The sequence below is a fragment of the Daucus carota genome, chromosome 2, assembly GCF_001625215.2.
Source record: "Daucus carota subsp. sativus chromosome 2, DH1 v3.0, whole genome shotgun sequence".
In the NCBI taxonomy this organism is placed as follows: Eukaryota; Viridiplantae; Streptophyta; class Magnoliopsida; order Apiales; family Apiaceae; genus Daucus; species Daucus carota.
In genome coordinates, this window is record NC_030382.2 from 52297514 (window position 1) to 52320157 (window position 22644).

The window sequence follows — 22644 nt, forward strand, 5'->3', positions numbered from 1 at the left end:
TTTATTTGTTATGATTAATAAAAGAACAACCAAGTGTTTACACTCACAGGCTCCAGCCTCTGGTGTCTCCAGAGCTACAGCTCTTTTTCCTCTCTCTATTCTCTATTTCCTTCCTGTCAAATAATGCATTTCGTTCATGATAAAGATAAAACTTTACATGTGTAATCTTGTAGATTAAAATATAACAATTAATACACCATTCATATCTTATCATTCTATTTATTCACAATTTGTTATGTTTAATCAATAAAAACTGTCTACATTACCATCATGAAATCATGAAGTATTTGGCATTAATATACTCTTTTTATGTTTTCACATATCCAGAAAATATGAAAATTAATTGTGAAACTGAAGAGGTTAGAGTTGATTTCTTCAAAACCAATTTATATTTGTTATTTTAAATAAAATATTTATAGTATAGATCAGAATATTATTATTCATCATAAAATAATTATGTTTTCATTTTAATAAGTTAATAATAATTTATGAATTTTAATTAATTGTAGTTGGTTTTGATTTTGGGAAAAAATGACAGATTTGACCTAAAATGTTGACCTAAAATGTCGGCGAAGTATAGTCCCGAGGATTCAACAATAATCTTTCAACATATCTATTATTTTATTAGAGCCAAAAATTCCTCAATTTTTGTTAAAAGATTTTATACCATTTCAATGAATATTACCATATTTTTAAATATAATTAAATATTAAGAAATAAATATGAATAGTTTTTACCCGATTGACTTCCCTTGATATATATATGTCATTTGGTCAGGGGTAATTAACAAAAGGAAAAAAGAAACAATCAGTTTCTTTCTCTTTATTTTTATTTGTTTTAGGAAAACTGTCATCCCCTTTCTTCTTTTCTTTTTTTTTTTTTGATTTTAAATTTATTCAAAACCCCTCATATTCCATTTCCCACCCCCACAAGGTATTTCTTTCTTCTTTTTATGATTCTTATTGTTTTTCTGTTTATAATTTATTTCAAAAATCATTAACATTAAAAATAATATGTAAAATATTTTTGTAAATCAAACATAAATTTTAATTTAGTTTTATATATTAAAAATAACTGCGATATAATTTATAAGTCAAGGTATTTAAGAAGTTAATAAAATTTTTAAATAATAGAATGTATCAAATTATAAACACAAACATATTTGATTCTTTTGATGTTGTTTAATATTTAAAAATCAAATATAAAATAATCATATAATTTTTAATTTTATTTCTGGATAAACAAACGAGTAATACAATTCAATATCATTCTTTTTCTTTTTAAATTTCATTCTGTTTTGTTAGGATGTATTCGCATTTTCAAACATAGACAAGGGATATAAGAAATGTATCAAAGGAACTAGAGATATTAATGGGTCATATTCCTATCATTTTAATAATCATTATTTCATCACTTTCAAAAAATAATTCATTATTTCATGTATTTTATTAAGTACAAATAATTAATGTCAACATAATTATTTATAAATAAAAAATACATGTTTGAATTCAATTTAAGTTATCTTTTCAAGAAAAGTTAGTTTAAGAAAATAAATAAATAAGTTTTATCAAAGACTGATCCAAATTCCGACAAAAAAAAAAATATCAACCCAAATTATTATGATACTATTAAAAACTGTAGCATCGTTAAAAAAATTAGGCAAAAATATTGTTACATAATAAAATAATTATGTGATTATTTTTTAATAAATACATAATTTGAGATATAATATAGAAAATAATATTTTTGATGATATTTAAAAATGAGACAGAAGATACTTTTCCATTTTGACATAAATTTTTATAAAAATATGAGAAGCCTGGTGTTTGAAAAAGCTACCGAACTGTTATTCCCTGCTTTTTATGAAAAAGTATGAAAAGTCTGGAACAGACTAGAATATTAAACCCCCCGCTGCATGTATATTCTCTCAGACTGGCAAGTGGCATCCAAAATCGGGTAGGGTTTATACTGATTCGGATCCAATTCAATGTCAAATCGGAGCGGAAAATTGATGCCAAATCTTGATCAGCAGGGCACAAGAGTGCTAAATTTAACAGTACTACAGAGAATGGATCCTTATATTGAACAGATATTAATCACTGCAGCGCATGTCACGTTTTATGCTTTCGATATCGATCTTAATCAATGGGTAATGCTTTTCGCCTTTCCGGATTATTCATTGTTCTCTATTTTTGTTTGTGTTTTTTTTCCCCAATTTATTTGATTTTATGTTTTTGGCGAAATCATAACAGTTGAGTGCATCTGTGCATGCTTGTTCTGTACTTAATTTGAATGTACTTTTAAAGTAACTTTATACTAGGGTGCGAATAGTTATGGGTATTTATTTAGGTCTTTTCGTGTTAGTGAACGTGTCAAGTTTGTTTGATTTATCGAAATTTGATAAAGAAAATGTTTGTTAATTATGCTTGTACACTACTAGGGACTGGGGAGAAATAAGAAAAGTATCTATGCTAATGGCTGTAGTATACAAGTAGAATTGACATATAGAGTAAAAGATAATGGTTCGGCGTGGACTAGGGATATTGAAAGTGGCTACACGTACAAAGAGAATTTTCGCACATCTCCCCTTTGATGTGCATGACTGCACTGATAAAACTTACGACTCCTGGTTCCGTAAGTACTGAAGACTGGAATGTTTGCGACAGTTGATTTAATTTGCTATGATTGTGTAGGGGGGCTAGGTTTACTTCTGTGGAAGGTAATTTATAGGAAAGCACTTAGGATTTTACCTTGCCAGGATGTCGAGTTATAACAGCACTATTCAAGATGTCTGGATCTTATTATTTATTTTACAGATTGATTGTTGATAATTGTCGATGTAGAAATTTCTTGCCATAAAAAGCGTGTCGGTTTGCTGACTTCCCTACTCATCCAAGATCTCTATGATTTGTGTAAAAATAAAGAAAAATATAGTTGAACTTACCCAAAGGATATTTGACCCTCCCAACACGACAGGTCCTAAACGTTTTTGCATCTGCAACCCCCCTTTATATATTACTTTGAATATGGAAATTCTCTTTAAGCATGCCCTCAAGAATAGTATGATTTTGATACAAGGATTTCTTTAAAGATAAAATAACATAATGTCATTTATTTTGGGAACAGCTTAACTCTCATATCAACAAACATTGTCGTTCTTGTTTTCCATATCTCTTTTTTTGGGAACTGTAAAACTTCCACTTTAATTTAATTATGTGTACTAAGGTGATGTATAAATGCATGTATTACTTTATATGGATTGACAACAACATAATGGGTATCCGGCTCTGTTTTAACCATAGTCAAAATGCTTCTGAAGTATGGTTATTTCTCTTACATTTCTTGTCTTGACATGTTTCTTTTTATAATTTCAGAGTCGCAAAGATGTTGAAGGGTCTCTTTTTGTTGTCGAGAGGTAGTTTATATATATATTGCCATATTGGTATCTTAAGTAGTCATGAATTTTAATAACATGTGTTCATAGGAGCTGTAAATTACAATGGAAAATAAGTATAGCTTGTTTGTCATGATTGCAAGGGCAAATATATAAGTTTCAACTATTGAAACTGTGTTGATGTCCATTTTTATTTTTTAATTGTATGTGGCTGATATATCCTGGGGATGGAAGGCTCTCAGTATAAAATTGAATCTATACTTTTTGGTGTGCATTGGGATGCTATTAATTTTTGGGTTTCAATTGCAGGAACTGTCAACCTCAATTCCAGTTCATAGTTATGAATAGGCGAAATACAGGTTGGTTTATATATTTATTTTGCTCATGAAATTTTAGATGACAACTTGTAAATATTTTCCCAAATGTTCACAAGATTTTAGTTTTTGTTGTATACAAGATACTGGAAGGAATATTTTAAATGTGTTGTAAAGTGATTGTATTAGGTTACTTGTACATCATTTATACTTGCGCCTGTTTGTAGGACTTGAGGAAGATTTAAGCTACAATAACAATCTTAATTGTTAGAAAATAATTTGTTTTGCAGAACATGTCTTAGCTTTGGGTCCTAATGATTGTTTTGATCCATACATCTTTTTGGCTCTTCATTCACCACTTTACACATACTGTATCTCAAATAAAACACCGCAAAGTTGTCCTCATACTTTTAGCCTTTTAGGTAGACTTTTTTAGAAATAAATTTCTCAAGCAATTTCTTTTTCTCGTATATTTATAAGCCTGGCCTATATGTTTTTCCGTGGATGTTGTTAGTGGAACACGCCACTAACACAGACATTTCATTCAGGCATGTTCCCTTATATTTCTCGCAAGGAAGTTTACTCGACAGTAATAATAAAACAGACATTTAAAACTTAACTAATTGTAAACTATAGTGAACAATTCATCTCATTTGACATAGGTTATATAACTTAGGGGGTTTCTAACATTAGATGTCATCTTTTCTGATGGAGTAAGGGATAAGCAGGACAGATGTGTACATTGTATGTTTTATTAGAAATGCACAGGGAAACCTGCACATGTATTTATATAGATGCTCCCATCAGGAAACTTTGTGTAGTACATATATTCGTAGACCATATGGTTGTTTTGCTTCTCATTTTTCTCAATGTCAACAGAAAATCTTGTGGAAAATCTCTTTCGAGATTTTGAGTTTGAAGTTCAAGTTCCATATCTTCTGTATCGCAATGAAGCCCAAGAAGTCAATGGGATCTGGTTTTATAATTCTCATGAATGTGAAGATGTTGCTAATCTATTTACGAGGTACACTATTTTACTTTGAGAAATTTATTAAATGGACATGTGTCGTAGCTTCTATGGGGGGTTAGTTTGCAGGAGAGCTGGTATTATCATATAACTATTTGTAATAGCATGTCAAATTTATGTTTTAGTTACTTGATCTCCCGGTTCAGTACGTAAGAGAAGATCAGAAGATTTGATCTAGTGGAGTTTAGAGTGATAAAGATAACAGAGGAAACATCTATCTATTCATATATTAAAATTGCATGAGAAGTACATGGTTTTATGCAGCAGAGCTACTATATAGGAAGATCAGTTTAAATTGATGTTTTTATAAATATATAATGCATAGTAATATCTTTCATACGGTGGATTTATTTTATTTCTATCTTTAGGATACTCAACGCATATGCAAAGATTCCTTCGAAGCTGAAAGTAGCATCAAACAAAAGGTACCGACTGCTGCTTTAATGTGGATGCATTTACTTATTGGCCAACTTGGAAGGCAAAATTTTCTTTTCCTTAAGAAGTTGTGTGCTCAGCTACTCATATCTTCAGTGCATAAGTATGATTTCCAATTATTCAGTTTCATTTTTCTTCATCCTTTCTTTAAATTGTTTCATATGTTTTAGTGAATTTGAGGAACTGGAAGCAGTACCGACCTCTGCCGTGATTGAAGGGCCGCTGGAACCATCTTTTAATGTACCAGATGATCTTTCCTTTTTCAACTTCTTTAGTGTAAGTATTCATTTAACTATTAATCATAGTATTGTTACATTATCCATTTTATACCATATACACAAAGTCGATCAATCTTAAATGCAAGTACGCTGGACTTGTTATTAAGCCGTCAAGGGTCCGAGGCTCAGTGATTGCAAATATGTGCTTGAATTATTTAGATTTTTTGTAACTGATCTTAACCCCCCCCCCCCCCCCCCCCCCCCCCCCCCAAAAAAAAAAAAAGGAAAAAGAAAAAGAAATAAGAACTGATTTTTAGCTTAATGGTGTGATTCCACATGATTGTTCCCACTAATTCTTCTCTCTATGTAAACATGTTCATGCATTTATGTCTTGAGTGTGAGACACATCTATTGTATTCTATCTGTGACAATAACTTTGTTTTGCAGAAGGCTAAAAATGTAGGGCATAATTCTTCCAATATTTTGAGTTCTGGACATAAGTCTGCTGTCCCTTTATCTTCTCACATTCTTAATGCTGCCCCTTCTCCTGCATCAGCTGCACAAACTCCACCTCGACCTCTTTCATCTTCTTTTCCAATGCCACTTCATGATATCCCTGATGCAGTTAATAGTAGCAATCCTGTTGCCAATCTTCTCAAACCCTTTTCTTTTTTTAAACCCCCTTCTTCTGTACCACTCACACCACTGATATATCCATCTTTGCCTACTCTTCCCCTGCAGACTCCCCTGAATACACAACAATCGCATGGAACTCCCATGCTTCAACCTTTTCCACCACCTTCTCCACCAATATCTCTAACTCCTAGTTCAACACCACCTGCAAGTTATGGACCACTAAGCAGAGATGAAATCCGTGATGCACTTCTATTGCTTGTTCAGGCATGCCTACCTCTCACTTTTATTATCTACTCATATATGGGGGTCTGTTAACATCTATCAATAAAATCAAATTGTATTTGAGTTCATATGTTATATTGTTATGTAGTTATATTATACAAAACTGCTTTTCTTTTTCCTTCATAGTACCATAGCTGAGGATGAATGCCTGTTGCCAGTTATGCCCTTTTTGCTTTGAGAAAATAATCTTAAGAAACAAGTTCTTTTTTCAGATTAGACCAGAAAATCTGTATATTTCCAGAACGTTTTTCCCAAGTGACTGCAGCATATATGTGTAGAGATCCTAGATATATAAGAATCAAACACATCCTCGTTTTATAGAATGAATTTTCAGATATTTGAAGAACAATAGTTCTCCATCTAACTTCTGTTTGGTTTTTGCCAGGATAATCAATTCATTGACCTGTTTCATCAAGCACTGCTGAGAGTCCACCGATCTTGACCACTTCAGAGTTTATAAATTGGGTTCATTTATTTGTAGGTTTTATAGTGAAGTCATTTTGTATAGAGGTGTCAAGGACTCAAGGATATCAATTTAGCTGCCAGAGATTGGGGTGTTTATCTGATCCGTTAAAATGCTAGGGATTGGACCGGACCGGAATGGTTTGATACAAATTAGTTAAATCGCATTTAGAAAAAATCTTTATTAATGGGTTACAAACGGTGGAGTTATCCGGGACATATAAACTTAAATGATTTGTTTAAATATTTAGTGGTTAATCCATTCAAATATTTCATGTAACTAAATACTATATATTAATATAATTAGCTAAAGTTTAATTATTTTACATTCAAGTAGAATAACTTTCTTAAATGAAATAATTTAATATTATGTTTCATCAAAATTTTGAAAATAGTTGGATGGCTTTTAGCTACTCAAATAAATATAATAGAATTTTAGACAAGTCTTACTTAAATTATGTAAGTAAAGATAAAAAGTTTCATATGCATATTATATACTACATAATAATAGTCATATTATTTTACATGTTTTTGATTAAAGAGTCAAAATCATAGCTGATCGATTATAATAATTTAATATCTAATAAAATATGCATATTATAAAAAAGTATCTCATTTGTAATATGATTTGATCACAATATTTAATAAAAAATATGAAAAATGTTTAATTTATTTATTTATTTAGATATTTAGATATTTTTTTCGGATATTAAAGTTCTATTATTTAAATTTCACCAGTTTATTACGGTAAATTGCCGATTCTGTCTCATTTTCAAAAAAAAATAAATATAAATAATTCAGTTCCTCCTCATATTTAAACTCAAATAGATAGTAATAAAAAACTGAATATTTAGCTGTTTACCCACAGTTACAACTTACATAAAAAGAAACATTTCGTATGTGATGGATTGATCTAACACGTCTACGGATAGCCCCACCTCATCGTTCTGCTCACATTTGCCCAAGTTTATCTCTCTCTCTGAAATCTGTATATATCTGTATACAAATATTTGAACTCAACATTATATACATACATAACTCAGCAAATCCTAAATCTCCTATACAGTGTCTTAGTACTCATCAATGTCACTTAAAATGCATAATCAGAGCTTGGTATCTTCGAGGTACTCTTTCAACTTCAATTTTTACTTCCCTCTTAAACTATATTAACTCTAATTTCGTGATTATGGAGCTGTTGAATTTGAAGTGAACACTGTTTATATTCCACAATTGATGCTGCCACTGTGTTCCTCACACGTAATTTGTATCCGAGCTTAGCTTATTTTGTATCAGTATTCACAACTCACATACTGTACCGGCTAGAATGTAGCTCTCGTGGAACCTTGGGGTGTCCGGATAATAATGATACTTATTTATAATTTAGAATGTTGGGGGTATGAAGGTTCAAATTCCAACATCTCGCGACTTGAGCTCCGATACTATGTTGAGTTACGAGTTAAATCCAGTTTTGGGGAGACGAGCTTAATTGGATTCTACGTCTCTTAACACTGCTGTATATTAACTGAAACTCAATAGGTTTAAAATACATTTGGTATGTATATATGATATTATTTTAGCCTAATATCTATGTCTGTGCCACGTACAAGGCTTATTTGCTTTAAACTCTAGGTTGGCCTAATAATTTTAAGAACTTCAATCTAGAGATCGTGTATCGTAAAAGTCTTATTTGTCCTCTGCGATTCAGTTACCATGTTCACAAATGTTATCTGATTCATAGATAGCAGCCAAAAGAATCATTTTGTTAACCAACATAAATTATTTGGACTAGTAATACTTAGTTGCTCTCTAGTTCAAAGTAAAACTTTTGCTTTTCTGTAGCTTTAAACTGTAGTGAAGATCGTTTGCAGTAACTTATGGATAGATAGAATGAGATCAACTTATTGGTAGCTGAGGCGTTCAGTTAGTTGTAAATCAGACAGATGCTTGAAGATATCTTTATCACTGTATCACTATCAGTTTTTTTTTATGGATGTGGTGAAATTGTTCCATATGACCAACAAATATGTTTCTCAATGACTACTGTTATAACATGCAATCCTTTTGATTCTTGTAATCTCTTAAAACTATTGGACATTTCTATATGGCTCATTCACCCCGTTACTTTAAATTTTGTAGCTCTTCCAACTCATGGTTTTCACAAAAACCAACCAGACCTCATTTTTTCAACAAAAGAGTAGCTGACTTAGATCACCAAGTATCTGGACATGGCTATTCAAGGAAGAGATACCATATAAAGTTTTCTTTGTTTGCGGATGATAGTCTGAGTCTTAACAGCAGACTGGCTACTTTTGAAATACACTCTTTAAAAATGTGTAAGCCGAAAAGGATGAGAACTTTGTTACCCTTTGCTTCAGCAGATGACAATGTGACTTTTAATGGGAGTTCCCAACCAAGCACTAGTAGTGATGTAGATAATATGACACTGCAATTTAATCAGACATTGCAAGGTGAAGTTTATAGTACTGGACTCGTCCAAACACTACATGATGCTTCAAGGCTATTTGAGTTGGCAATCAAACAAAAGAGCTCTGAGTCAAAAACTTCCTGGTTCTCAACTGCCTGGCTTGGTGTAGATAGAAATTCCTGGCTGAAGGCACTTTCTTATCAGGTTCATGACTTGTTATGCCTTCTCTTATAACTCAACACTTTGTTTTTGGGAGCTCAGATGTGATTTACTGTTGATATCAGACAGTTAGATGCATCTTCCGACTCCTACACATCGTTTTGGTTTTTTTAGCAAGTAACATCTTTTCATATAGGTTTTAACATTATGAAGATCGTAATGAATCAAAATTAAAAGTTTGTTTTACTGTAAGTCTTATTATTGCTTGTAACACAGAATATTGCAGGATTAGTTCATCATGCAATATACATGTAAATTGATTCTTGTGCCATCTGTAGTTGTAAGACGAGCCTATATCGGTTTCCTACATTGTTTCCACTTACACTTTTGAGCACAGGGTAACAACTGAAATTGAGAAGCTTTCACATTGGAGGATCTGAAAATCATATGTTAGTTGTAGCATTTATAACTAAATAAATTACATCCAGACTTTTGTGCTTTCCAAAAGGGTCTTCCCCAAAAGGGTACTGACAGCCAGCCACTAAGATCAGACTAAAAAAGTATAATAGAGTTCATAGACATCTCTTCCAGATTACTTTGACACAAGCTACTGAGATTCCATGAATATCCTTCTTTCCTGTTTCTAGTATGTTGATGTAAAAGTAGGCTAATCATACTATTTTTTCCAGGCTTCGGTGTATTCCTTACTGCAAGCAGGATGTGAGATTTCATCCCGTGGAGATGGAAGAGACAGAGACATTAATGTCTTTGTCCAGAGAAGGTAACATTGTCTGATCTTGATGGCAATACATTATCGTGAATCATAAAGTTAAAATTGATACAACATCTTGTAACATAAGCCTAAGGACGGTTATCATCTGCACTATTATTCCAGTTGTATGCACAAATAACTAACAGTTTATTACAATTACACACACACACACACAGGGCGCTACTCCACTACAAACATCTCTTAGAATAAAAACTAAAAACCAAAATAAAAAATTTATAAATCACATCAAAATATATCAAATATGGTAGGGAAATTGATTGTTGGGAGATGAAAAAAAATACAGTGAAGTCGGATTTCGAAAAAAGTGAACCGATTAACGGGAAAAATCAAATAAAAAACGGAGGGATTATGTGGATTCAAGTGTGGGAGGGTACAGGTTTATTGTGTGTGGTGAATTCTAAAGGGGAATTAGATTAGATTGATCTAATGGCTTAGGTCCCATTTGTTAACGGGTGGATGACTCTAAACTGGACTGGATGTTCCATTCTGTTTCGTTAAGACTGTTTGTTAAGCTTCTTGACAGCTGAACGACTCTAGAAATCAGTTGAACGAGAGATGTTAAAAAATTTGTATGAACCCTCCAGATAGCCCAAAGCATACTATGTGTTTCAGTTTATTTATCTTCTCATAATAATTTTTCTTTTGAAAGATCTCATAATAAATATTATTTGTATTAATCATAAGTTTTTTTTTATTATTGAAAAGTTTAAGATAAAAAATTATATTTTGTCATCATAATTCATATATTAATTAATAAAAGTTTAATAAAGCATATGATATTTTAAGGGTGGTTTCTATTTGATCATGAGCATATATATATATATATATATATATATATATATATATATATATATATATATAATATCGCGCTCAAGAGAAAACTCATCCTTAATATAGAACCTTGGAACCACTAAGATTCTGCTGCAGAACCATAAATTTTAAATAGATTTTCAGGATCTTAATCTAAATTCATGTTTTTTGCATCGTTGTTTGTGTCCAAAAGTAATTTTAAAATATAATACACCTTTTGCATGTGCATTTCTGCTGCAGAACCCTTATTAATACTAGAAGGTTCCAAGGGTTTTTAGGCTAAGGGTTTTAAGAGGAATATATATATATATATATATATATATATATAAATATATATATATATATATATATATATATATATAAATCTATTTTAAATAAGATGACAAAATGAAATATTCCCACAATAATCACAAAACTATGAAAAAACATGCATCACTGGCAAGGGTAATATGATAGTATAAAAAAGATTTAGTGTTATGTTTTATTTTATCTACAACAAATATAATAAGAAGGTGATTGAAGATTGTTGATTATAATCATTAAGAATATATGATCTTGGTAAGCCCTGCTCCCAACACCTCGAGGTTTTAGGAGAACCGGTCACTTAACATGGTATCAGAGCTAGCTGATACTTAGAAAAAAGATGAAGATAATGATCAGGTTTTGTAAAGCTAATACTTAGAAAAAAGATGAAGATAACGATTAGATAGATGAGATACTATGTTGGTAAGTTATGAAAAAACTGTCAACACAAGTGGCAAATAACAGGTCTAATATTTCCCGAATTGGAGCATATGGCTTTACTTTTGCATGATGATTATTCGGCAATACGTTAGTAAAAGTTTTAACCGGTCCTATGTTATTAGTTTTGAGCCTAGTATGATGTTTCTATATCTTAACAAACACATTGATGCAGTTTATTACGACAATGTGCGCCTTTAGAGATTGAAATTAGAGAGAAAATGCTAGCCAAACAACCTGATGCTTATGACTGGTTTTGGTCTGAACAAATTCCAGCAGTAGTGACCAGTTTTGTAAATTATTTTGAGAAGGATCAAAGCTTCATTGCCGCTACTACAGTGTAAGTACTCCTGTTCCTATTAAGCATAACCATTTCTACTAATAAACTTGAACTCAAGTGTTTCATGCCTTCCAGGTGGGGCAAAGATATTTCTCTGGATGCAGGGCGTGCAATTGACAAATCTTTGCTCATGCTTGCACTGAGCTGCATTGCGGCAATTACAAAACTTGGACCAACTAAAGTTTCTTGTGCACAGTTCTTCTCTATTATTCCTGATGTAACTGGTAGATTGATGGACATGCTCATTGAATTTATACCCATACGCAAAGCTTATCATTCTGTAAAAGATATCGGTTTACGGAGAGAATTTTTGGTCCATTTGGGTCCTCGGGCTGCTGCATCCAGAGTGAAAAATGATGGGAGAACTGAAGAGGTTGCATTCTGGGTGAGTCTCCTTCAGAAGCAGCTACTTCGAGCTATCAATAGGGAGAGAGTATGGTCGAAACTTAGAACATCTGAAACTACTGAGGTTAGTACTTAACTACTCCGTGCTCGTTACTCTGTAAAAAGGGTGTGGGTGATACTTTGAGATGTGTGTATGTGTAATTGGAGTTATCAGCTAAACTTGCAAAAGGAAAATTCCTGAATCAAACTCTGTTTGATTTGTTTATATAGGATGCAAGTGATAAGATAGATCTTACCTACTATGTATCAGTTCTTGATATACAAGAAAGATAACTCTATAATCTAGCGGTTTTAGTTAAGATGGGAGTCATCCTATTACTTAGCCCAGCTTTTTTAAAACCTTTTGTCGAAATAATATTGTTACTGTGTTCTACATATTTCAGAGCTAATAGATCTGAATTTAGTCTTATATATATTGTCATGTCCTTAAAATATTAAATTGAAGTTTGACAAAATTCATTGAAAGAATCTCGATCACAATTTTCCCAACAGTGCCACTTATGCCAATTAAATAATGATTAAACAATTCTTCTTATGTCTTTTACATAATTTAAAATGAATCTGTGGCCAAAATTAGCAATGATTTTAGATCCTCATACAATCTAATGCTTCCTCCTTCTAAAAAATCTGTAATGTTTTACCTTTTGTGGTCAAATTGACCAATTTTGTAACAAAAATGACACCCAGTATATAATTAAAAAAGATTATATTATCGGAAAGTATATCTAAATCAACTTAAGATGTAATGTCCAGATTTTTAAATCGTCAAACGACAATTTTAATTTTCAGTAGAAGTTTGGTCAGTTTGGCCACAAAAAGTCAAGTATTGCTTGTTTTGGCATAATCTTATCAGCTTGTTCATCTAGGGGAAAATGCGTCTTACTTTTGAGAGAAAAGGCCCCCAGTGGCACTTTTACGGTTTGAAATGCCCCAATTGGCACCGGATTAAATAAAGGCCCTTATTGTCACTCTATAACGTGGCTTCAACTAACGTTCAACACTTTCCACCCCAAACGCCATATGAAGTGGCGTTCATATGTTTAATATATTTTATAAGCTAATAACGTTACCTAGACCCGCGTTTCACCATTATGTTTACACAATACAGACGCAATGCTTAATGTTTTGGTGTGTCTTACAGGGCAATATTAATCTATAAAAAAAGTTGAAATTAATAATTTTAATATTTTAGGGTTCATTTTTGGGTTTTAGAATGATTTATTTATACTTAAAATTAAAATACCCGACAAATTAATGCGAGGCTGAAGGGCCGAAGGTTTCGGCCCTTCAGCCGAGAATACGGCGGAATAAATAAATTTACAATCGTTAACATTTAGGGTTTAGGTTTGGGTTACAGAATGATTAATTCGTAATTGTAAATTAATTGGCCGAACGTTAGGGTTTAGGATTGAGGGTGTAGCGCCGGTAGGCCCTACTCCCTCGAGCCTAAACCCTAATTAATGCGAGGCTGAAGGGCCGAAGGCCCTGAAGCCGAGAATACGGCGGAATAAATAAATTTACAATCGTTAACATTTAGGGTTTAGGTTTGGGTTGCAGAATGATTAATTCGTACTGTAAATTAATTGGCCGAACGTTAGGGTTTAGGATTGAGGGTCGAGCCTAAACCCTAATTAATGCGAGGCTGAAGGGCCGAAGGCCCTGAAGCCGAGGAACCAAATTAAAATTTTAATCTTAAAAATATTGATTAATAATTTTTAATATTTTAGGGTTCATATTTGGGTTTTAGAATGATATATTTATCTTAAAATTAAATTAATTAAAAAAATAATATTCTTGAACTTGCGTTTTGGAGGTAAAACGCAGCTTAAAGCTGTGTTTTGGAAGCAAAACGCCGTTTAAACTCACATTGCAAGGCTTTTTAGATTTTTTTAAAAAATTAAAAAATGTGTAAAACGTTGGTCAAAACCACGTTTATGTTCTGTAGTTTTAAAACAATGATGAAACGTTAGACGCAATTGCGTCTTGGCTTTTTTTAAGAGAAAAAAAAATATAAACGTCAACCGAAGTGACGTTTCACTATAAACGGAATTTTAAGTGACGTTTTGCTGTGACAATCAGGGCCATTTTAACCTACTGTGACTTTCAGGGCCATATTATTAATTAATGTGACTGTGAGGGCCTACACCCCTTTTGAGAAAGGTAGTTCACTAAAACATTGTCTAATAAGTCATGACACTGATGTCAGATAAATGAGGCTGAATGTGTAACCTGGTAGTGATAAAATCATAATATTACAATCTCTTAATATATATACTATTCAGACATAAAATTTATTAGTTACAGGTTGTTTATCAGAAACACTACTGGGAAGGTAGCATATATGGCAATGTGCGTTCCAATATTGATTGTCAGGGAATTGAATCAGGTTATGGTGTATTTATACTAGTACAAAACCAAGGTTATACGATTAATCTGTGTATTTTTCTGAACTTATTCAAGAGATACACGTACATTCCAGGTCTGTATTATGTTTTAACTTGTTTCTTTTATTGAAAGTTTTTGCTTAAATATTGTAGGTGTTAGAAAGGGATTTGGCTATATTTGGGTTCTTTATTGCTTTGGGAAGAAGTACACAGTCCTTCCTCTATGCCAGTGGCTTTGAGGTGGTAGATGAACCTATGAAAGGATTCATAAGGTATAGTTTGTTATTTACGATTATTTAATTCTATTTATATGTAATATTTTTTCTTCGAATTTGTAACTCTTATATTTAGCTATGTGTTTATTTTTTTTTAATCAGGCACCTTATTGGTGGAAGTTTGTTATATTATCCAGAGCTCTCATCTATAAGTTCTTATCAGTTGTATGTGGAGGTTAGCGCTTATAAAATGCACGTATCATCTATGGACTCTATTCTATGAGATAATTGAATTTGTTTTCGGTAGGTTGTTTGTGAAGAGCTAGATTGGATTCCATTTTATCCTGTTAATAAAGATGCCTCTAAAGGCTTCCATGGCGACAGAAGTAAACGAGAAGGGCCTCCGAATGCTGAAGCTATTCCCCTGGTATTAGAAGTTTGTTCGCACTGGATACAGAGTTTTATTAAATACAGTATGTGGCTGGAGAACCCCTCTAATGTTAAAGCGGCAAGATTTCTTTCCAGAGGGTATTTTCACTAATTATGCATAATGTTTGAACAGAACTATTTCTCATACAACTATGCCCCACTAATCTCATGTCCGAATTTTCAGGCACAAAATGTTAAGGGGATGTATGGAAGAACTAGGGATACAAAAGTAAGTAGTATGTTTCTCAGAAAGGGTTTGTATTTTTCTGTACCCGTTTCAAGCTTAAATATTACAAACAGCACCATTTATTAAAATTTTACTCTATGGATCAAAGTTTTTGCTTTAATTTCCTCCAGTGATATACAAAGAAATCACTATGCAAAACTAAGATGTAAATGGTTAATATTATATTAGATCTATAAATGTTTTAATATATAATCAGACTATCTTCGAAATTCACTACTTGTAAGAATAAATGATTAGTTTACTTTATATGTGTGTGTGTGTGATCAGATATTAATTTAAATTATTATATAGTTAATAGCTTAGGCGTCACTGGGGATTCACGTGCGCTTGGATGCCATATTTCCCATAGGGCGACCAAGTGGCTGACATGTTACAGTTATTCTTGATGAACCATAGCTTATATTTTCGAACTTTACTAGTATATGCCTAGGACTTGAGACGGGTTAAAGCTCTACAGAGTTTTAATCCTTGTGGCGATAAAGCTTATAATTGCCTTTTGCAGGGAAGATATCAATTTTTTTTTTTGTAAAAAGAGCAATCAGAACTATGAATCTTGTTTAGGTAAATGATACAGTTATTGAAATAATTCAAATGCAATGAATTAGCTTGTACAAAATATGTAGCAGGAAACAATTGACGGAAAGCACTCTGAAGAAATCTCTTATGGGTACTAGATCTGGGAGAGGGCTAGATTCTTTTGATAAGGTAAACTTCATAGTATTCTTTAATTTTTTTGCCGTAAAGGATGTGCTTCTTAGTTTTTGTGCGTCTTTGTTAAATGCATCTAGTTCTCCTCGTTTCCGGTTATATTATCATTCTAATATGTCACGAAAATACTTGTCAAATTTTCTCATTGTGCGTATATTGTCTGCAAGATTTTAGCATCACATCTTGATGCTAGGTTGAACCATAAAACATGCAATTACAGATTGATTCTGTACGTATACATCTTTTCATTTGGCAGAAATAAGTGTATATGTATCTGTGCATGAAGTAATAGTAGTTGAGACTCATGAGAGTCATTTCTCTATAAAAGAATAAATCATAGTGTGACGCGTTGTCCAAACTAGTAATCGATCAATTGTAAGGTTTGTGAATATCATTGTTAGCAATTTGGTATAATGTTATCCCATAGTTTGATGATACAGAATAACCACTTAGCCATGAGATAATCTTGAATTTGTTATACATATGCACTATACGATCTTATATTAAAAAATTTACTATCATACTCTTATGTTGTCATGTATGATGGAATAATTGTACCTGCAAATATGCAGTTTCCTTGCGCTGCAGTAGTGTATTTTGAAAATTTATTAGAGGTGTTCGCACTTAGGCCTTTTTTTATAACTTTTTTTGAAAGGCTTTAAGATCTGAAATAGCTAGAGGGGGAACTTCTTGTTCAATGAGTTGATCATATCTTGGATGGTTCCATCTTGCTTATTTTTAATGTAATAGTTTGTAATTTGATTTGTTATAACCTAGGCTGCATAGTTGGTCATTTCCTGTAGGTCGCCTCTGTAGCTGAGTATGTCATAGGTCACATTTTACATATCTGCAGTCATGGAGGATATTTTGTTGCCACTCAACTACTTCTGCTAACCTTAGTTTTTTAGTGACTCAAAAATGAAGATGTCTGTGTCTCATTATGAATTAATTCTCGCATGACTGTAGGCATTAGAAAGTGTTGAAGATGCTATGATAAGGTTAGAAGAACTGCTCCAGGAGTTACATGTTTCAAGCAATAGTTCTAGAAAAGAGCATTTAAAAGCTGCTTGTTCTGACCTAGAAAGGATGCGAAAACTAAAAAAAGAGGCTGAATTTCTTGAGGCTTCTTTTAGAGCAAAGGCAGATTCCCTTCAACATGTATGATTTTGTATTTACCCAATCCTCTTATCAGTAATCTATTTGTGAATTTCATTATCATTTTCTTTGATAACTAAAAATGTCTTGTGATTTATGTTTTGTGACATGCCTTACATATTGGTTTGTTTCCAACTGACACTCTCTCTCTGCAAGAGTCCATTGGTTATATTCTTATAGATAACATATATTTTCCCTTTCTTAAAATAGTTAGTTACTTGTTATGTAAATAATTAAAAGATAATGTATATAGCTGTATATAAAAATTGTGATACTATAAAAGGCCTTCTGTCTTTGTATCAATCATTTATATAATGAAACTTGGGTACTAAGCAATTTATTTGCCTACTGAATGGAAAAGGAGTATCTAATTTATCTTGCCAGTATAAAATGTGTTGATCTTCGAGATTGTTGTATCACTAACCATAGTAGCATTTAGTCTCAAGGAGAGGCATTATACATAGACTCAAGTTTGAGCCAGAACGTGTGAGGTAAATATTGAGTATTACGTATTACATAGAGGTATACAGTGCTCCACTTGATCTCGATCTCTATGTCAACATAAATTGATTATTAGCAAATTTAATTATTTTTAAAATCTTGAAAATCTCCATTGTAATACAACCTTTTTACTTGAAATAGTATGTATCTTTCAAGATGGAGATACACATATATGAAAAGTTTCATGCCGTAATTTGATTGCTGGTAATGTGCGGAATGGAGAATAGCCCATTTTCACTCGAAACATAAACAACCCCATTAGTAGATGAGTTTCAGTACCTCTTTTTAGCACAAAAGTATCAGCTTGTTTGACATGGCTCATGGTCCCAAACATTTGGTCCCTTTTTTACTAGAAAACATCTATATGTTCTTCTTAAAAGAGTCCCTTATCATGGTGTTCTTCATCATATTTTGTTAGTCTCTCTCAAGATTGTGTTAGAAATTCATACTTGTGTGTTTGTGTAGTTGCGTAAGTTATGCTCTTTACGTGAGAAGTGATAACAGTTCTGGAGAATTCCCTGTATTCAGGTGGATGATCTTTATTTCCAAGATACTTTCAGTAGGGGCGTTGCAGAGCCAGAGTCAGATGAGATACAACGTTTTGAGCTTCTGAGAAATGAGCTTATGGAACTTGAGAAAAGAGTTCAAGATCAATCTGACAATGAAGAGGTACCTTTTAGTGTTTCTATTAGGAGCCTGATAATTTTCCCATCAACATTTTTTTTTTGGTGTGTGGTGTAGTGGTTTGAGATGTTTCTGTTTGTAGTAACTGAAAAGAAATGTAATTTCTACTTTACCCCATCGCAAAGAATATCCGCATAATTTAGGGAAAACCACTTGATAATGTAAGGTATATATAGAAAGAAACCAAAAATAGATCAGAGGACAGAAACTATTTCAAGATGAGCAGCACCTAGTAGTTATTTTTACCAATTTTCATATTCTTTGATATGATGGTCCTTAATCAGCACAAAAATCCTGTATGTGCTATATGGTAATCATTCAATTGTATATGTTTGCTGACTAGGTAATATGGCGATTATAAAATTGTGTAAAAGAGCAATGCCGTATCAATACTGTACATTAGCTGTTCCCGTGAAATAGGACAAATATAGCTTATTTCCAACTGCTTGTGATTTTGTCCATAATTATTTTGGCATTTTGATTGTTACTGGTGCAAGTGAGCTTGGTATTTCTTTTTCATGTGAAACTGCTTATATATAACTCGGATTAGCCTTCAAGTAGTTTTGGCACTTTATATTTGTTTAATAGACTGCATGCTTCAAGTACATCACTGTGACACATGGAACTTTTAACATACTTTGGCTTACTTGGGCATTATATACAACTAGAGTTATCCATGTTTTTTTATGCAGGAGGCAAACAAAATGACAACCAACTCTGCTGGTTTTGCTAAGGACGCTATAGGGACTGGATTGGTTAAGGCTCAAAAAGAAAACATTATTAAAAAATCGCTGGATAAGATAAAAGAAACAAGTACTGTATGTATTCTGAAATCTCGCCAGTACTGTTGTAGTTTAAATTTAATAACATTCCACAGGTTACGACACATACTAATAAATGATTTCACTAAACATGTGAACGATCAGAATGTATTGCAAGGGACTCGGCTTCTAGCTATTGATGTTGCTGCTGCATCAGGATTACTTAGAAGACTCCTTATAGGGGATGAATTGACAGAGAAAGAAAAGCAAGCACTACGAAGAACTTTGACTGACGTAGTGTCAGTAGTTCCAATAGGTTTTCTGATGCTGCTTCCTGTAAGTCAATATAGAGTCTCTCACAGAGCACTTTCCTGACTTTTTAAACTACCTTTTGTTTAAATAGTACTCCATCTGTCTCATTTTAACTGATGTTTGACTTTATGACATGTGTTTTAAGGTGCTAAAAGTATCACATCTAAACATAATTAATTTTAATAAAATAAATCAAATAGAAGTTTAGAACTCTAAACTTTTATTTGATTTAAGAATTAAATTTTTTTGTTGAGTGCAACCATTATTTTTTTTTTACATCTTAATATACGTGTCAAAAGGTCAAACATCAATTAAAATGAGACAAAGGGAGTATTACTTATACATATAGGTCAGGCTCAAGAGAGCCACAACTGAAATTTAAAAAGAGATTCTAGTAAATAACAAACTTGCTCTTATTAAATGGCTACATACGTTGGTTTCTCCTTAATCAATAGTACAATCATTAATTGTTTTAGAAATATTAGAAAAATCTTGTGACTTTAACTGAGATTCCAAAACAGATTCTTAAACATTTTTACAAAATTTAATAATTACAAACAGATTGTTATTAACAATTGAATTTTTTGGGAGTGAATGAAGGATGTGAGAATATCTAGGTTTTTTTATCCTTGCATTTTTTTTGTAGGGCTTCCTCTCAGTTCTTTTTAATATGTATTTTGCCATTTATCAAAATCAGTTGGACATGTTTTTCATTTTAAGGTCTTATATTACATAGATAGTAAAGTATAGTGGGCCATACAATATGATTATTAATGAAACGGTCCAACTGCTTAGTTTATTTGGTAATGCTCATGTGTGCCTTTCGAGAATACGTTTCGATACGAATTAATCTTCTAAAAACAAACTTTGAGCAACTATTCGTCAATTAAGTTAATTTTCACTTTAAAATAAATATGTAGACAAGTTTTATAGGTGTTACGGTAGTTCATAAAACATATTTGAAGTAAAACTTTGTATTTAAGTTTACATCTGGAACACACACACACTTGCACTGATATACATTTAAAGTTAGAAAGTACACCTTGTAAGCTGCATAATTATAAGCTCGGTAAGTGAATTGTCTTGGTATTTTTTAACTGATAAGATAATGATTACTACAGTTATGACCTTCTTTTTGCAGAGTAAAACAGAACTTTGTTGTTAGGAGTATTGTTCAGTGTATGATTTCGTATATCTTGCTCCATTAGCTGATTAAAATTATGATATATGTGGTGTCCTGGTCCAGTGCAAAAGCTGATTATGGGGTGACGGCTAAAACGCTTTTTGAGTTGATAAGATTTGAAACAAACTGCTAATTGAACTTGATTTTGAACATTAGTATGATATAATATTCAAGTGACATAACTGCAGCACATATTTTGCATCTAATTTTGTGTATATGAATGAACCCTCATACACTGAAGTTGATTATTGTTTTGTTCTTGAGAAGAATCAATGTGGAGACAATTATTCTTTTCTACAAGCTGCGTGAAAATAGGCTAACAGCTTACTTTATTACTGAACCCTTGGAACCGTCAAAATAGTACAAGATGGGCAATGATTGATATATATATCCTGAGGAACTAAGGTTTACTCCAGTTCTTAGTTAGCTGGTGACTAGAATTAAACGTATATAACTTTAAGTCCATATTCCAATAGGTATCACAAAGATCGTCATGGAACTTTAATTTTCCCTCTATGTATCCTAAGTTTTGGCCTGATATTTCTACTGATGATCCATTGCTAATGTAATTCAGAGGGAATAGAAACAAAGACAGAAAATAACACACAGTTCTACTTTCACTGAGCTTAGGACATTACAAGTATAATACTATTCCCAAATATTCAGATTTGTCCATGTTCAGAGTATTATGATTGCAAGTGAGTTTTACTGATTATACATGATGTAGGTTACTGCAGTTGGGCATGCAGCAATGTTGGCTGCAATTCAAAGATATGTACCGGCACTGGTGGGTCTTACTGCTGCTGTATCTCTAGTTTGATTGCTAGGATATAATAGAGCATATCATATTGTATTTATTTAATATTTATATATTTTTGTATGTGTAGATTCCGTCTACATATGGAGCAGAGAGGTTAGATCTCTTGAGGCAGCTTGAGAAGGTAAAGGAAATGGAAACCACTGAAGGAAAATTGGTTGAGGATGCAAATGAATAGTTAAAAAAGAATATACACTTATATTGCTCATAGTTCTATGAGTTTCCTCAAGAATGGACTCCTTGGTCAAATCATCATTTCTCAGAAGTCAATTGACAAAAGATGAGCATAAAGAAGTTCATTCCAAGTGTCTAGCAGTTCAGATAGGCACTAGCATTAGTGTGGTTGCAGAGCATCGACAGAAGTCCCGGCTTCTGGATGGCATGAAGGGTGACCGTCTTTCCTAAACTGACATAATTTTGATGTCAAAAGGTTTCGCATTTTTGCATTCCAAGAACAAGCACGCCTGGTATTAACAATCCAATCTGACTACTAAAAGACTCCAAAATATGGCCTCCTTGACCATTTGACCTTCACCATTTAACGGATGAAATATACACTTTGCAACGTCTGACGAAATTTTCATTACTACTAGGCAATCAATATGAAATGTACAGGAAAACAAATTTTGCATGTGTTTGTCACCTGACAACGTATGTTGTTTTTTAAATGTAAATATATTTTGTACTAATAATCTCTATTACTGCGACTTACAGAAATTAAATACTCTCTCAGTGTATACATTATGCGAAACTTAAATTGCATTGTTAAATAGTACACGACTACTTCTGCAGCCTGATTGGTAACCT

At 32.4% G+C, this 22644-nt stretch overlaps 2 protein-coding genes across 6 annotated transcripts; both read left to right on the top strand.

Annotated features, from left to right (window-relative positions):
• The first annotated feature begins 1873 nt into the window (after positions 1-1873).
• On the top strand, positions 1874-6899 carry LOC108206237 (mRNA-decapping enzyme-like protein). 2 transcript variants are annotated; one of them, XM_017376466.2, is made up of 8 exons: positions 1874-2149; positions 3375-3415; positions 3704-3753; positions 4588-4732; positions 5104-5160; positions 5341-5446; positions 5836-6288; positions 6692-6899. In XM_017376466.2, the coding sequence occupies exons 1-8, from the start codon at positions 1988-1990 to the stop codon at positions 6746-6748; spliced, it is 1071 nt and encodes a 356-aa protein (XP_017231955.1). In that variant the 5' UTR covers positions 1874-1987; the 3' UTR covers positions 6749-6899. The 2 variants fall into 2 exon arrangements, with proteins under 2 accessions (XP_017231955.1, XP_017231956.1); XM_017376467.2 differs by lacking the exon at positions 3375-3415 and having other exon boundaries at positions 1958-2149.
• An 805-nt stretch (positions 6900-7704) lies between these two features.
• LOC108209506 (uncharacterized) lies at positions 7705-22574 on the top strand. Of its 4 annotated transcripts, none has more exons than XM_017380445.2 (16): positions 7710-7892; positions 8905-9397; positions 10042-10133; positions 11872-12036; positions 12112-12505; positions 14979-15097; positions 15203-15275; positions 15348-15568; positions 15654-15698; positions 16340-16421; positions 17391-17582; positions 18609-18749; positions 19457-19582; positions 19691-19861; positions 21748-21807; positions 21908-22574. In XM_017380445.2, the coding sequence occupies exons 1-16, from the start codon at positions 7852-7854 to the stop codon at positions 22013-22015; spliced, it is 2523 nt and encodes an 840-aa protein (XP_017235934.1). In that variant the 5' UTR covers positions 7710-7851; the 3' UTR covers positions 22016-22574. The 4 variants fall into 4 exon arrangements, with proteins under 4 accessions (XP_017235937.1, XP_063944154.1, XP_017235934.1 ...); XM_017380446.2 differs by having other exon boundaries at positions 7719-7892; positions 16343-16421; XM_017380448.2 differs by lacking the exon at positions 17391-17582 and having other exon boundaries at positions 7705-7892; positions 21908-22155.
• The last annotated feature ends 70 nt before the right edge of the window (positions 22575-22644 follow it).

Bases quoted from the DNA above. Each gene is read 5' to 3' on its own strand.
- LOC108206237 (XM_017376466.2), top strand. From the start codon at position 1,988: ATGTCAAATCGGAGCGGAAAATTGATGCCAAATCTTGATCAGCAGGGC. The intron at 2,150-3,374 runs GTAATGCTTTTC...TTATAATTTCAG, and splicing joins ATATCGATCTTAATCAATGG to AGTCGCAAAGATGTTGAAGG. The intron at 6,289-6,691 runs GCATGCCTACCT...GGTTTTTGCCAG, and splicing joins CACTTCTATTGCTTGTTCAG to GATAATCAATTCATTGACCT.
- LOC108209506 (XM_017380445.2), top strand. From the start codon at position 7,852: ATGTCACTTAAAATGCATAATCAGAGCTTGGTATCTTCGAG. The intron at 15,276-15,347 runs GTTAGCGCTTAT...TGTTTTCGGTAG, and splicing joins CTTATCAGTTGTATGTGGAG to GTTGTTTGTGAAGAGCTAGA. The intron at 17,583-18,608 runs GTATGATTTTGT...CCCTGTATTCAG, and splicing joins AGGCAGATTCCCTTCAACAT to GTGGATGATCTTTATTTCCA.